The 14,014-nt window shown below is 36.0% G+C and overlaps 1 protein-coding gene across 2 annotated transcripts in view; it reads right to left on the reverse strand.

The window, feature by feature from the left end:
• LOC132196890 (uncharacterized) overlaps positions 1 to 14,014 on the reverse strand; it is a 74,159-nt gene that overhangs the window by 5,731 nt on the left and 54,414 nt on the right. The window contains exon 3 of one of the 2 annotated variants that reach the window (XM_059619826.1): positions 1,556 to 1,670. In XM_059619826.1, the coding sequence (XP_059475809.1) occupies positions 1,556 to 1,670 (115 nt within the window). Of the gene's footprint in view, positions 1 to 1,555; positions 1,674 to 14,014 lie in introns of both variants that reach the window. The other variant, XM_059619825.1, reaches the window with a different exon arrangement.

Raw genomic sequence — 14,014 nt, forward strand, 5'->3', positions numbered from 1 at the left:
TCATCTTCAGAAAATTATTGCCATGAAAGGAGTTGGTTAACTTCAAACTACTAATCAAAATTAAATTATCCAAAAATACTTCTTGATAAACTTTCAAAATTAAAAATAAAAGATTCAACTGAAAATTATAAAAAGGCTAAGAAATGTACAACTGATTGGGTCTTACACAAGTTTTAAATGAATGGTTTTCAAAAAATTTGGTTAATTGTATGATTAATTTAAAAACGTTATCACTCCATGATTTATATAGTGATTTGGAATACATACATAAATGGTAAATTTAAAAACAAATTTTGCTATATTTTAGGGTAAATTTACAAAATTATAATAATTGATTGCTTTTGAAGTCAAACTTAAGTGAATCGATGTAATAAAGTTTCCATCAATTTGTGATAAACCAACTTTGCGGACGGACCAGTTGCGGCGAAACTCATTTCAACAAACGACTTGTGCATAATTCGCCAAATCACCCGAGACCGCCGAACTGATTTCTGCGTCAGAGACAATTGGCAAAGTTGTTCCCCACGGCGAGGTTTTGACCGCAAAAAGGCAGAGCCGGCGAGATTGCCGAAACCTGCTCGGCCCTTTCTGGCGTCCTAATTGACGGCAGCTGTTGACGACACCCCATTGTGGGGCGGCGAACAAGCTGCTTAAACACGGCGTTTCTTGATAAACGAGGTTTTGGCGGTTTGCGGTGGAAAAGCAGAGCAGTCAAATAATAATCGTCTTATTAGCGCTCAATCGGAACGGAAGAGGCGGCGTCGTTTCCCCCTCGAGAATGTAATTTTTTCGCGGGATGTGTCAAAAGAGTCAGAAAATTGAAAATCGATACGGCAGTTGCCGCCGCGAAAGGAGGCAGTTACAAGCCATTTTATGCGCCGAACCAATTTTTTTTAACTCAATACACAACATTGGAAAATTCCTGCCTTGTCGACTATTGTGATCGTCGAATTCGCTCTCAAATTTTATTTTCCACAACGTGGAATTCCATCATTTTCAGAACGAGTAGATCGATACACCACCAACAACTGTGCCCGTTGCAGATGCTGAAGGGAGATACGCTTTTCTAAAATCTGAAACCATCATTTTCTTCGGTGTCTCTGCTCAATTCAACTATTCCAATTAACTAATACTTCTATGAATTTATTTTATTAAAGGAATTACATATTTCTGGAGGAATCTTTTTAAACTGAATTTATAGCAATTTAAATATAAAAAATAAGTACAATTAAAATAATTTCACTTATAGTTAATCAACTAAAAAATTTACTTTTGTGGGGTTTACTAAAAATAAAACATGCTTAGGCAAAAGTATCAAAATTGACTAACTTTTAAGTAAAAAATTTGATGGCAAAATATTCTTATAAATTTTGCCCGTGTGACTCTCCGTTCAATATCTGCACTGCTCACCCGAGTGGTTGGTGCAGAGATAGCGAAAAAAAGCGGCCGCCTCTCGCTCAACAACTTGAGCGGCAAGAGTGATAAAATTCCAATAAAAGCAATTGAGACCCGCCGAACGGGAGTCGATGGGGAATCCAATAAAAATTCTGTTTACCTTCATAAAGCGATTTTTGCGCCTCGGCTCTAGCCCTTTCTTCCTGCCGCGGCTCCGTTTCAACATCGGGTTGCTCTCGAAGCCTGTGCAGCTCCAATTCTAGAGGATCGTCACCCTGCTGGAACAAAATACGAGCGGGAATTAAGGCTTTTGGACGCACCATTAAACAGGGGAATGGGACACACTGCGCCTGCAAAAAAGTGCCAATAAAGTGTCGTCGTGCTTTTTTCCTCTCAAAATAAGATTAAAAGTCGACGATGGCACATACTTTTAGAAAGTTTGGTTTTAGGTTTTACTGTGAAAATTTCCAAATAACTAATTCATTGATAATTATTTTATTTAGTTATTATTTAATTTATTTAAAAAAAAAACAGCAATCTTTTTAAACCTTTTAGCGATTAATTTAATTTGTAAATATTTACAAAAATTGATTAACATATTTGAATTTAGTTTTAAACATTTTTGATATATTATTTCTTATTTATCATCGTTGCAATTCGTTAGTAGAGCCTGACATGTTTTAAAATTAAAATAATCTAATAGTAAATCTTTATATCTTACAGGTATTTCTCCCCTATAGTTCATAAATATTTTATATAATAGGTGGAACAAACAAAACAAAACAAAGATAACGATATTCCCTATTCCCGCAGACTCCATCAAATTTGAATGCTTTTCACTTTCGCCCATTCGCCGAAATTTCATTTTGTTTCAACCTCTTCCACTCCCAATACATAGTCTGATAAGGTCGCCCAATTAGATAAGGGTGGCCCCGCGGGCGGCACATCAAACGCAGCATTGTCGTTTGCGGTGCTCGTCTCTTGCTTATCTGGCAGGACATTTCGGGAGCAGCCGGCAAAGGTCACAGCATTCGAAAGTGGTTGTGTCGCCCGGTTGTAATATGAATGTGATGGCGCTGGCCATAAAAAGAGAGAGCGAACACACTCACTACACAAGTACATAATATCGCAGGCCGACAATTTTGCCCGGCAGCCCTTGCACTTTGGTTGTCGCGCAGGAAGGCGTGAGCAGCGCCATAAAAGAATCGTAGGCGAGTGCAAAAGTGCCGAGCGAAAAAGCATCAAAAGCGAATTACATGTGGATGGGGAAACTGCGGCCTCCAGACATCGATACACCGATAAAAAAGAGCGAAAGGAAGAAAAAAAAAGTAAGGAGACGGGCCGCTTACTTTTTGTGTGCAAAAGAGAGGGTGAAAAACGTGCTGTGTGTCGTTTCGCACTTTGCTTCCGGAGGGGGAAATTTAGTGAGTGCAAAAATGTGCACAAAAAACCTTTTGCTATATATATTTATTTTATAACGTCAATTTTAATAATATTTTATTGATGATTCAATGAGTATTTGACACAAATTTTATTTCATTATATTGCAGAAACTATTAATTATAATACATAATTATGCAACATGCAAAAATCACAACTTTTTCATTGTTGCGCATTTATTTTTCTTTTGTTCTGAATGATTGAAATTTCTTATTAATGAAGTAAATTTTTTCTTATTTTCAAATTCCTGTATAGTGCATCATAAATCATAAACAATTTATAAAAAAATATTAAATAAGACAATTTAATTATGTTATAGTTCTTTAGCAATTTGAGACACACCACCTCAATGTGTTTTTCTTTTCTTAATAACTTAATTTATCAAAATTCAGGAGGAATTCCAAAATCTAACATTTCAAAATATGCAACCAAGTTATTTTTAATTTCAACTTGAATAAAAGTGGTGAAAAATAATACATTTTAATATTTGTAAAGAGCAGGTTATCCAAATGTTGTTTTAAAATTATGCAAAGCTTGGAGGCACGAATTCGGTGTTTCCACGCTTGTGATTTTCAAAGAGCATATTAATTAGCCCAAAAAGCAGGGAAGACTTTCAAATAAGCCACTGCTTGGCGGTGCTAAAAAAAACACGCTTTCGGCAGCCGAGGTTTAGAAACTCTGCGGGCTGGAAGGAAGGTGAACGCTTGCTTTTTGCTGATTCACCTGCTAACTAACAAGCTGTCGGTTTTTCCACAGCCAGCGGCTGCGTTTGACACGCCGACTTGTGTTTGCCTGGCAAATCAGGAAAGGAAAGCAGGGCAAAAAAATCGAGGTTTTTGCTACACAAGGCTTTCCGCGAAAGAGCGACGCTTTTCCAACTGGAGCGGATGCTTTCAATCGCTGCCTCCGCTTTGGTGCATTTACTTTTAGCTGACCGACGATGATTTGCATGTGGTGCACGTCGAGCTTGTGATTTGCATCTGGCATCGAGGAATTACTGGTCCGAGAGTGAGTGAGCAATAAAAAAATGGCAAACCTCAATCTGACAGCTAAAAATAACAAATGACTCTGTTTTGCATGGAAACTTTTTGAATACGGCAGCAGTTGACATTTTGTGGAAAAAAATCTAAATTGAATTTTGTTTATAAAAAAATCTCTCTGTAGCACTTGGACGTGGTTTTTCCATTTATTGCTTTCAACTGGCGGTAGAGTTTTTCATTTTTGTTCTGAATTAACTTGAAATTTTTGCAAATTAAATTTTGAACACAAACTTTTCAATTTGCACCAACATATTATGAATTAATTTTATTTCAATTTTTATAAACAATTCATTAGCAGACACAATGATAAACTTTAAAAAAAGTTCCTCATTTTTATAAACTCGCGAGTAAACAAACAAAGTTTTTAATGCAATCACTGGTGGAACGTTGACTTTATTTGAATGTATGTCAAATGCAAATGAATCTCCAGCGAATGCAAACTGATGCATGCATAATGCGTCTGATTGGCTAATGTACTAAACAAGCTCTACTCTGGCTGTGTTGTACGTATATGAAATTCAATCTGCGAGGACCGCCGGCAGAGTTTTCCATTAACTACTGTAATGGATCTGCACGGGTCTCAATTCAGGTCTGAATTTCTCGCTAGACAACAGTTGCGGAAACCACTTAAATCGAGATCCCGTTCGCCAGAGCAGAACCAGCCCTCATTGTGTTTGTCCAAACTTGCAACCCGACCCGAGAAAGAGCACTCGCAAAATCACTCACTCGACTACCAGTTTGGAACCAAGTGCATTAACTACTTAGCTCCAAGTCACGTCAGTCTTGGTCAAATAAACACCAACTTTTCAATAGTGCCCTGCGTTGCGTTTGAGTAGGATATCCTATTTCCCTCCAAATATTTTTCTGCGCATTCTTTCTTTATGGACAGATATTTCAACAAAGTCGCGGAACAAGGTCTATTAATTCGCTTTTTCGATTTTCGTTTTAATTTCGTTTCATGTGTATTTTAAATAGTGCGTAATTAAAGTGAGAAATTTACCAATATAAATTCTAAATTTAAAAAAAAAATGTTTATTTTCATGGAAGAACATAGAAGAACAAATTCAAGATTTTATTTTGCATCTTTGCAAAAAGTAAACATTAATATTACAACATTAATATAAAATGAGTAGTAATAAAATATATCACAGTATTTATTTGAAGTCCACTAAAAAGAAATAATTTATTTACATAGGAATAAATAACCAATGCAGACAATTTATTTAATTTTTATTGATTTTCTTTTTTACATATTGAGTATTAGGATGCATAATGGGCGAAAAAACTACTATAATCTTAACGGTATTACAAAATTTATTCAATAAAAATGGAATTTAAAATAATTTAATATACTGAATTATTTTATTTGTAAAATTGTAAATAATTTTATTAGCTTTAGTTTTGCTTTTATTATAAATATTTTTATTAATAAATGAAACTTAAATTGATATTTGCATGCTTTTTACTGTCAAATCATAAAAGCCCATTTTAGAAAAATAATGAAGATATAAAAACTGGAAAATTTCAAACGAAAGAAATACGTTTTCAAAAAACAGCACCATGTTCAGTAAATACAAAAAAAATTTCAGGGAAGTAGGGTGTGTTTGAATTGTTTATAGAAAAAAATCAAAATCAATTAAAAAGGGAAACAGGCGTTGGAGTCATCAGGGATACTGCACCAATTTCACGGCTCGTCAGGCATTGTACTCAAACACCGGCGATTGAATTTGCCACAAAAAACCAGAACAGCTCCCTCCACTCTAATTAAAACGACCATCGCGAGGAGAACGCAAAATATTTGCCAGTTTCGCACACAAACCAGTGCTACGTTATTAGCACACAAGGCGACGACCAAACAGAAGTTGCTGCGTCAAATGTTGACGTTCAGGGCAAGGGCTGCGTTATTAATGACCCCGGGGCGTTGGGAACGTCAAAGTAGTGCAGCATGTTGCTTTAAAGACTTGTGGGAATATCGCTCAGTGTTCTGTTTATTTTAAGCTTCGCTGCAAGTGCTTGATTTCATGCAGACCCAGTTGATTTTAGTGACCAATTTCAAATTTCTCATTTGATCAGTTATTTATAGACAATTTTAAGAGAGGATGCTTTCCAGTGGCGGCAATAAGAGTGTTTCAACATTGTTCATTTGATTCCCTATTTCATTATAATATTAACACAGAATTTATGCATGCTTGCTAAAATACACAGAAAAATTTAATCTTGAAATTCAAAATTTAAAATTAAATTTTTTACTTTAATATATGTTTGCTTGAAGAAATTGACACTCAAGGAGATGATCATGGAAATGAAGAACTCAGGTTTTTCCTCGTTGTTATGCTAAAAAATATGGTTTTTAAATTTTCTGATTTTTTATTTTTATTTTTCTTGCTCATGAAATAAGATCGCAGGCCGTGACTAAAACCGGTCTTGGTTTTTAATAAAAACAACCAGGGAAAAAGCCCGAGTTACTGAATGTTTATTCCAATTGTTCCAAATCTATTTATAGCTTTGTTTGATGTTTTATTATTATTTTTTCATACGCAACTTTGAAATCACATTTGATATTTTTATTAAGCTTTTTTTTTGTTATATTAGAAAAATTGCTTTTATCGTTCATGATTAAACGTGAAATTCATTGTGGAAAATTTTCCGTTGTTAAAAACCTGATGTTCTATGCAAATTTTCCAAGATTTTTTCCTCGTCTGTTTTTTTTTTTAACAAACTGTCAGGGCAAAGCGTTGGAATGCCCAGAGGCTTGAGCCGAGTATAAAGCTAATTATTCCCTTGTCAATACCTGCGCCGGCGAATTGTGACCTGATTATACTTCCAAATGAATTCTCGACTTCAAAGGATAGACTGCGACGCTTTGCCTGCTCTGAATCTTTTGATTAGGAGCGTAGCAGGCCATTCTTTTTGCACAAGAGCAGTAATGACACGCGTTATTTTCCGGCGGGTGGAATTTTAACGAGGGATTGGCCAATAAAAGCGCCTAATTGACCCGAGGCCAATTCATGGGTGGAATTTACTTTGGCGCGTTGCTGGGAGACCGATTTAAAGGAAGAAAGGCAAGTTCAGTCACAAATTGCTTCTGGAGCAGCTCGTCAAAGGCGAACGAGGTGCTGGAGTGGAAATTGTTGAGATGGGGCGAAATTAAAGCCACATCATTGTGTTCCAGCCAAAGGCAAAGAAATGACTTTTGTTGCTGCCGCGCCACACAAGAGACTTTTCTTATTTTCCTCCGCCACTCCTTTGCAGAACTCAAAAGAAAAGCAAAACGTCGGAAATAGTGTGGGCGAGTGGGTGGCTGGCGAGCATGCAGAAAAGTGAGTTTCTCCTTTTGATGTTGCCTCTTTTAATAACGTGCGCCCGACTTCGCTGCCTTTGCGTGTTTTGTAAATAATTTTGGCAATGCTCGACCCAGCTTGAAATGACATTTCGCTAAATTTTGCTGCGTGTTGAAAGTATGCTTTTCATGAGATTAAATTAAATTTCTTCCTTAGCGACTTCTTTGTTTTAATTTATCGGCCAATTCCCAGAATAACATAATCTATGAATTAAGGGAAAGTTCAATTGTTTCTAGCATGGCAAAATATTCGGATATCTACAAAACCGAAAATGAAAAGTTATCAAAACTAAATTTTTTATTTTAAATCTTGATGTATACGAAATTATTCAAGGAGGACATTCTCTAAATTGAACGTCCACAGTTGACAAATCTATCTTATTTCTTATTGTAAGTGTTTTAGCATAATAAAATTTGAGTACATAAATTACTAGAAATATAGTATCTGGGAACATCCTCAACGATTTTATCTGCTCAGGAAAACAATTTATTTTCAACTGCGATTAAATAGAATGAAAATGTATGTCTTCGAGCCAGACCAACTGACGTCAGGAGCTGTCTAGAGATAGGCAAAAAAACAAGTACACAAGGAAGAGAGTAACTGAAAGGAGGAATTTCTCGCTCTCCTCTCAATTCTCCCGCACACATCTAGCTGTTGGTTTGCACACAAAGAGCGGGTGTAAATTTCCAACGCGCTGCATTAAGTGCAGCTGCAAAAACGAGATAAAGATGCGAGAAGAGGATTTGCGGAGGCTGCTGGTGAGAATTGCAAAGCCTTTTATTATTCACGCCGCTCCTCAGTGAGCGCTCAAAGAGTTAGACCCATGGGATGCGAAACCACCGGATAAACTGATGGACCAACTTAGAAAACCGCTTGATACGAACTGGCAGGCAGCGATAGTGAGATCATTCTCATTATCCAGAAATGTTTGGTCAACCATATAGTTGCAAATAATAGTATACGAATGTAATTATCAAGAATCGATACTCATGTGAACGTACACTATAAATGTAAAGTACAATTTTATATATTTGCGAAAGAAACACAATTATTAATGATATTATTGCAGTTTTCACTTGAAAATTTAAAAAAATTGAGAGAGTCAAGCGAAAAAATATTTCACTTTCAGCTGAGCTCTTGTCTTTGGTCTCTAATAATTTTTAGAGGAACTGTTTTTAAAATTTTTCCTTGTTGTAATTAAGAAGATGAAAATTGTTCTTATTTTTAAAACTTAAAACTGGTAATCATGTTCTAATTAAAAATTTATATTTCTGAGTAGAATTTTAAATAAATCTGTAAGTTTACTTAGATCATGCACTATTTGGTAATAAATACCTCATGAAAGTAAAGGAACATTAATTAGTTAAATGAAATAATGCATAATAAATTGAATTTTGTAGAGTGGCATTTAATCTCAATATATAATTAAGGGTCGAAGCATTAATTATTAATTAAATATAATAATCATACTTCTGACTAGTTTGATGAATTATGTAGTTCCCCAGCATCAAAGCCGTGGCAAATTTTGTGCTGCTCGCACACGTGTGCAAGTCTGCATGTTAACACGCAAATTAATCAAAACGTCTCTCTATTAGCATGAAATCAAGCCGGGTCAGCGGGGGAGTTGGAATTACAGGGCACGAGTGTATGTAATCGCGAGATAAATACCCGCTGTATATAATGCAATACGTCGTGCCAACATAACATCATAATGCACCGATACGTGGTCATTATTATTTCGGTCCGTATTTGCTCTCGGTGGTCCCAGGAGAGGCGCGGCTGAAATTGGCTTTTGTAGCGCACCGTTGTTGTAGTGTTGCTACATTAGCAACATTGTTATTAGTCTCGGCTCGGCGGAATTTGCATTCCGAGCAAGAAATGCCATTTCGTCCCGTGTACAATGTAATCATCATATTGTGTGCACGAAAAAATCTCTGCGAATGTGACAGCGCCACTCGTGGGAAAATGAGAAATGAGGTTTCTTTCGCAGATCCTGTGAGCTGGAAAATGGAATAATAGAGTTAGTTCGTTGGGTAGTACAATAATTCCCGCAGCTAGAGATTTTTACAAAATGAAACGGAGCTGCTTCTTTCATTTGCCTTCACTTGACGCGCACTCTTTTAATTCCCATAACAATGTTGTAGTATGAATAGAGTAAACCTCTTTTTTTGCCAGATTAATGGAAAAGTTTTCACAGAAGTGGTTGAGAAAAGTAGCACAAGCTCTTGAGTGTCGTTTCTGCAGCAAAAATTAAAGAAGCTTTCTTAGCAAATCGGAGTCCAATTTGTTTTTAACACAGAATTCGTAAGTATGCGGGATTCTCTTTGTGTAGAAATTTTAGAATTTATTTTAAATTGAAAGAAACTCACTGACGTTAAAATTATTTTATTAATATTTTAAAATAGTTTATTTATATTTATATGAACTATACCTTCACGTCCTCATTTGCAATATAGGCTAGTATTTTTCAGTTTTGTCATTTTGTGTACAACGAAATTCATCAATTATGCTGACAAAAAGTAATTTAATAGATGTATTTCTTTGGCAGATTTTTTAACCTCCGCATTGGCCTAAATAAAGCAGCATTCCTTTAATAACTGCAAGGTGAGGAAAGCGAGAAGTGCCAAACTCCACTTAAAAAGTAGGATGCACTGGAAAACTTTTCCAACGCCTGCAGATATCCAAAACTAACTTTTCTTTAAAAGTCTAAATCCTGGTAGTGATGCAGCCGATGCTCAACTTCGCCTCTCTTTCCGCGAGGCTACATGGACGTGTTTCTGTTCGATCGAGGGTCGCATTCGAGAACAAATGTTGCATAAATCTCCGCTCTGTGTGCATTATTCGTTGGCAAGCGCGATGCACTTTGCAGCAGGATCAGCAAACTTGCCCGCGAGAGAGTTCTTAATTCTCCCGCAAGCAAGTTGCTGGGAATGCTATTAAATTTTATCGAGCGGAAGTAAGCCAGCGTGAAACATTCATTCTAAACTGCGCAAACATAGCACCTGATAATTATTTCTCCGCTTGCAAAGTTGACAACGGAGATAAATTCGAGTTAAAGTTTCAACGTTTCAGCTAAATAATTGCCCGTTTAAGACGAATTATATGTGGATAAGAATGGTTAAGAGGTGCTATAAAATATCTCCAAAGATTTTGTTTTGGGATATGAGGAATTTAAAAAAAAAGTGATTTCACGAAATTTAAAAATGGTTCTATTATAAATTTTAATATATGTGATTTGAAAAATTTTAATAAACGTGATTTAACGAATTTTAGAAAACATGGTTTATTTTCAACGCAATAATTTTCATTTTAATCCGTTATATTGATTAATAACTTATTTAAATATCTGGAAAGATTTTCCATAAATCAAATATAAATTAAAAAAAAGTGAACTGTAGGAAAAATATAAATTTACTTAATAAAATTGGGCTCTTATTGAAAAATTCTAACGTAGAAACATGAAACATTGAAAAATTAAAAAAATTCATCTACAATAAAAAAATGTTACATTTTTCAATTCTATTAACTATTAAAATTTCTCTTCGAGAACAATTTTCCCGCACTTTGCTCTTAACAAATTCGCCCGTTGCAAATAGAATTTTCACTCTGTCAGACGTACTAAATTTCACCGAGCTGGCAAAAATGTCTGCGGGTGAAATCTCTTTTTTAGGCTGGAGGTCGTAAAGAGAGAAGAAAAATTTTACTTTCGTGAGCGGATTAGGTGGCGCGTCCTTCCCTGCTCTCAACCCAAATCTGCATTTCTCACGGAAAGGCGGAAAACTGATTTATGGACTCAACGTGTCTGAAAATAGCAGAAAGTTATGGAAAATTGCACGTGTGTGCGACTCAAACACAGCGGACGATGGCGTCGAGCTCGAAAAGGGTAAATAATAAATATGAATGGCCCTCGAGCCAAATAGCCTGCTTTGCTCTCTCGCACATAAATTTATGTTGTGCCGCCGCCGCTGCTGAATAAATAAATAAATGCGCACTTTCATTTCAGATGACAAACAAACGGGCCTCTCTCGCTCCTCTGGCGTGCGCAAGATTTATTCTGCCCGACGGAGTAAAACTCGCCAGCGGACGACAAATATTGCCAAATGCTCCTCCATAAACATGATGGGAACGTCGTATTTTTATGCTATGGCGACACAGACAGCAAACAGCAACCTCTTTTCTTGTTTGCGTGCGCAGAAAAATAAATTAAATGGTGCCTTGATTCCTTTGAGAATTAAATACAATTTTTTATTTTAAAATGGAATTAGGGAAAACTTTTCGTCTTGTTTATACAAGTTGCGTTGTTCATCTCACGATCAGATGAAGCGTGGGAAGCAAAAAATACTTTTCCTTGACTAAAAAGCCTATTCCGCATTTGCAAACACGGAAAGGAAAGCCGGAGTGGACACTAAGCCTCTGCGAGCATTAGTGATGAAGTGGAAAAATACCACAATCTCCGTAATTCCTAGTAAGCTGCAAGGGTCCGAGGAAAAGCACGATTCGTAGCAAATTTCGATGCTTCTCTGCTTTTTGTCACCTGAGGGAATAAGTAGAATGGAAAGTTAGGCTTGTAAAAAATAATTGGAATCTTCTTGTAATTGTAGAATTTTTTTTAATTGTGTATAAAAGGCAGTTTTTTTTTTTATGAAATTTTATATAATTAGTTGGTAATCCTGCTAGCTTTCTTTACTTTGCTTGGACATAATTCTACTACGGAAATGCTGGTAACCTTTAAATATAATGATTGTATAATAGAAATTTTGATTGATGATAATTAAAATATTAACTATAACATATAATAAGTGCAGAGGTGATCAGTGATCACACTAATGTTTCTTGTCAGTGACTGCTTCAATCTCTCTATCTACCATAAATAAAAAAAACTCCCTTAAAAAGAATCCCGCACTTATTCTTCTTCCTTTGGTAAAGGAGATCGTCTTTGAGAGGGGTCGAAGATTGCCAAAATATGAAGTAAATTCTCAGCGGCGCGTGGACGATAAATCTCTCACGAGATCTGGCGCTGCACTTTTCCAATTTCCTGCCAGCCGATGAAATAGTTCGCCATGATCATGCAGGCGCCTCGGGCACCCGATTCGCACATTACATTATGATATCACACAAACACACAAAAGGTGCAGCGAATGAAATATTGCGTTGGCACATTGATGGATTCGGCACCTGTTGCCCCGCCACTGAAAAATAATATAATCTCCGGGCGCGTGTCATCAATTGTCGGCTTGTCGACTTCAAAGACTGACATAAAACGGCCTGAATGCAGATGGGAAAGGAAGCAATCGTAAGAACGGATGGATGGATATGCGATCGTAAAACACTTTACTGCCTTGAGAATTATTTTCCCGTTAGGTTTGAAGTACCTTTCTTATGTCTGAATATCTTCGAATGGATTCCAAGTTATGTAGAAAATGCGTGGTTTTCGTCTTTTTTTATTGATGTGCAAAATTCTGAGCCCAGCGAAGTAATAATGTTAAATATTCTATTTAAATTGACTAAAATTTGACTAAAAATTTATTGACTGGCTTTCTCTCGTTAGGAGTTTAAATTAAATTTAAACTGATTTAAAAAAAAAATTATTTTATTACTCCGATCTGTTTTAGATCATTTATTTAGTTCAATTTGGTTCATTAAAAAATTTACATCTGAATTTCACGCTCTGCAATTTTCTTCATTTTTTTTTCACTGAAATTCTCATCGCTTTCTTGGAAATTCCATCCGGCCTAATGTGTGTTCTTTTCATGCCCACGCCTGCACGATGAGTCTAATTAACAAGATATTCCTGTAAGAACGCTTTTGCTCTTGACAGTTTGGCAGCGACACCCATCTCCTTCATTAAAGCCTCTTGGCCTAAAACCCGTTCTTGAGATCGATTTTGAATTAAAAATTGCGCGTTTTCTGCAGAGGCAGACAGCAGACGAACAATTCATGCACAGTCGAGTGCTTTTTGTTGTAACACGGAGACAGGCGCCGTGGAAACACGTCGTCGCGGTTCGCGGCGCACCGACCGCCGACGAACCTTTAATTAACAAAGCAGCAGCCAGATTGTCGACTTCAGCAGCGTCTCTCTTTGCTTTTGTCTGTCTCTAGAAGCAAATTGGATAATCCTCTTGCGCGAGAGCTTTGGCAAATAACTACTGAAATCAGCTCCTTGATTCAAACTGATTGCGAATCCTCTCATTCGAATTGGCAACAATCGAGAAGGGCAAGAATTTAAAGCACATTTGCTCCAACATCTTGAATCCAACCCTACTAGGAGTGGAAGAGACAGCAGCTCGATAACTTCTCCAGTTACGCAATGATATTCCTATTTATTGGCATCTTATCAGTTTTGGGACTTCTCCAAGCTTAAGGCACGCGAATGTATGAAAAAGAGATCTTGCATTGAGATTGCTCGTCTTTATGCAGGGAAAAGCATCAAAGAGATTTTGTCAGCTATCCAAAGTTCCAAATCATATGAAAAGAAAAAAAGGAATTATAAAAATGAATTGTATTGTTCTTAAGTGTAAAATATCTCAGAGTGCCATTATTACTCTAACTAATTTATAAAATAATTCAACCATAATAAGTTCACTGAAACTTATCAAATAAAACCAAATCTAGTTTAAAATTATGTTTTTCTAACTGTCCATAAAAAGACATAATAAAATAATTTAATCAGTTAAATTATAAAGTATTTGCACTTAGAGATTTAATTTTGTTAAATATACTCACTATATTTGCAGATATTGCCTTGTGTAAATTTAATAATCTTCATTTATTTATTTTTAACAACTAAATCAGTAACTT

This window comes from Neocloeon triangulifer, unplaced genomic scaffold, assembly GCF_031216515.1.
Source record: "Neocloeon triangulifer isolate White Clay Creek 2 clone unplaced genomic scaffold, ASM3121651v1 ptg000012l, whole genome shotgun sequence".
Taxonomy (NCBI): Eukaryota; Metazoa; Arthropoda; class Insecta; order Ephemeroptera; family Baetidae; genus Neocloeon; species Neocloeon triangulifer.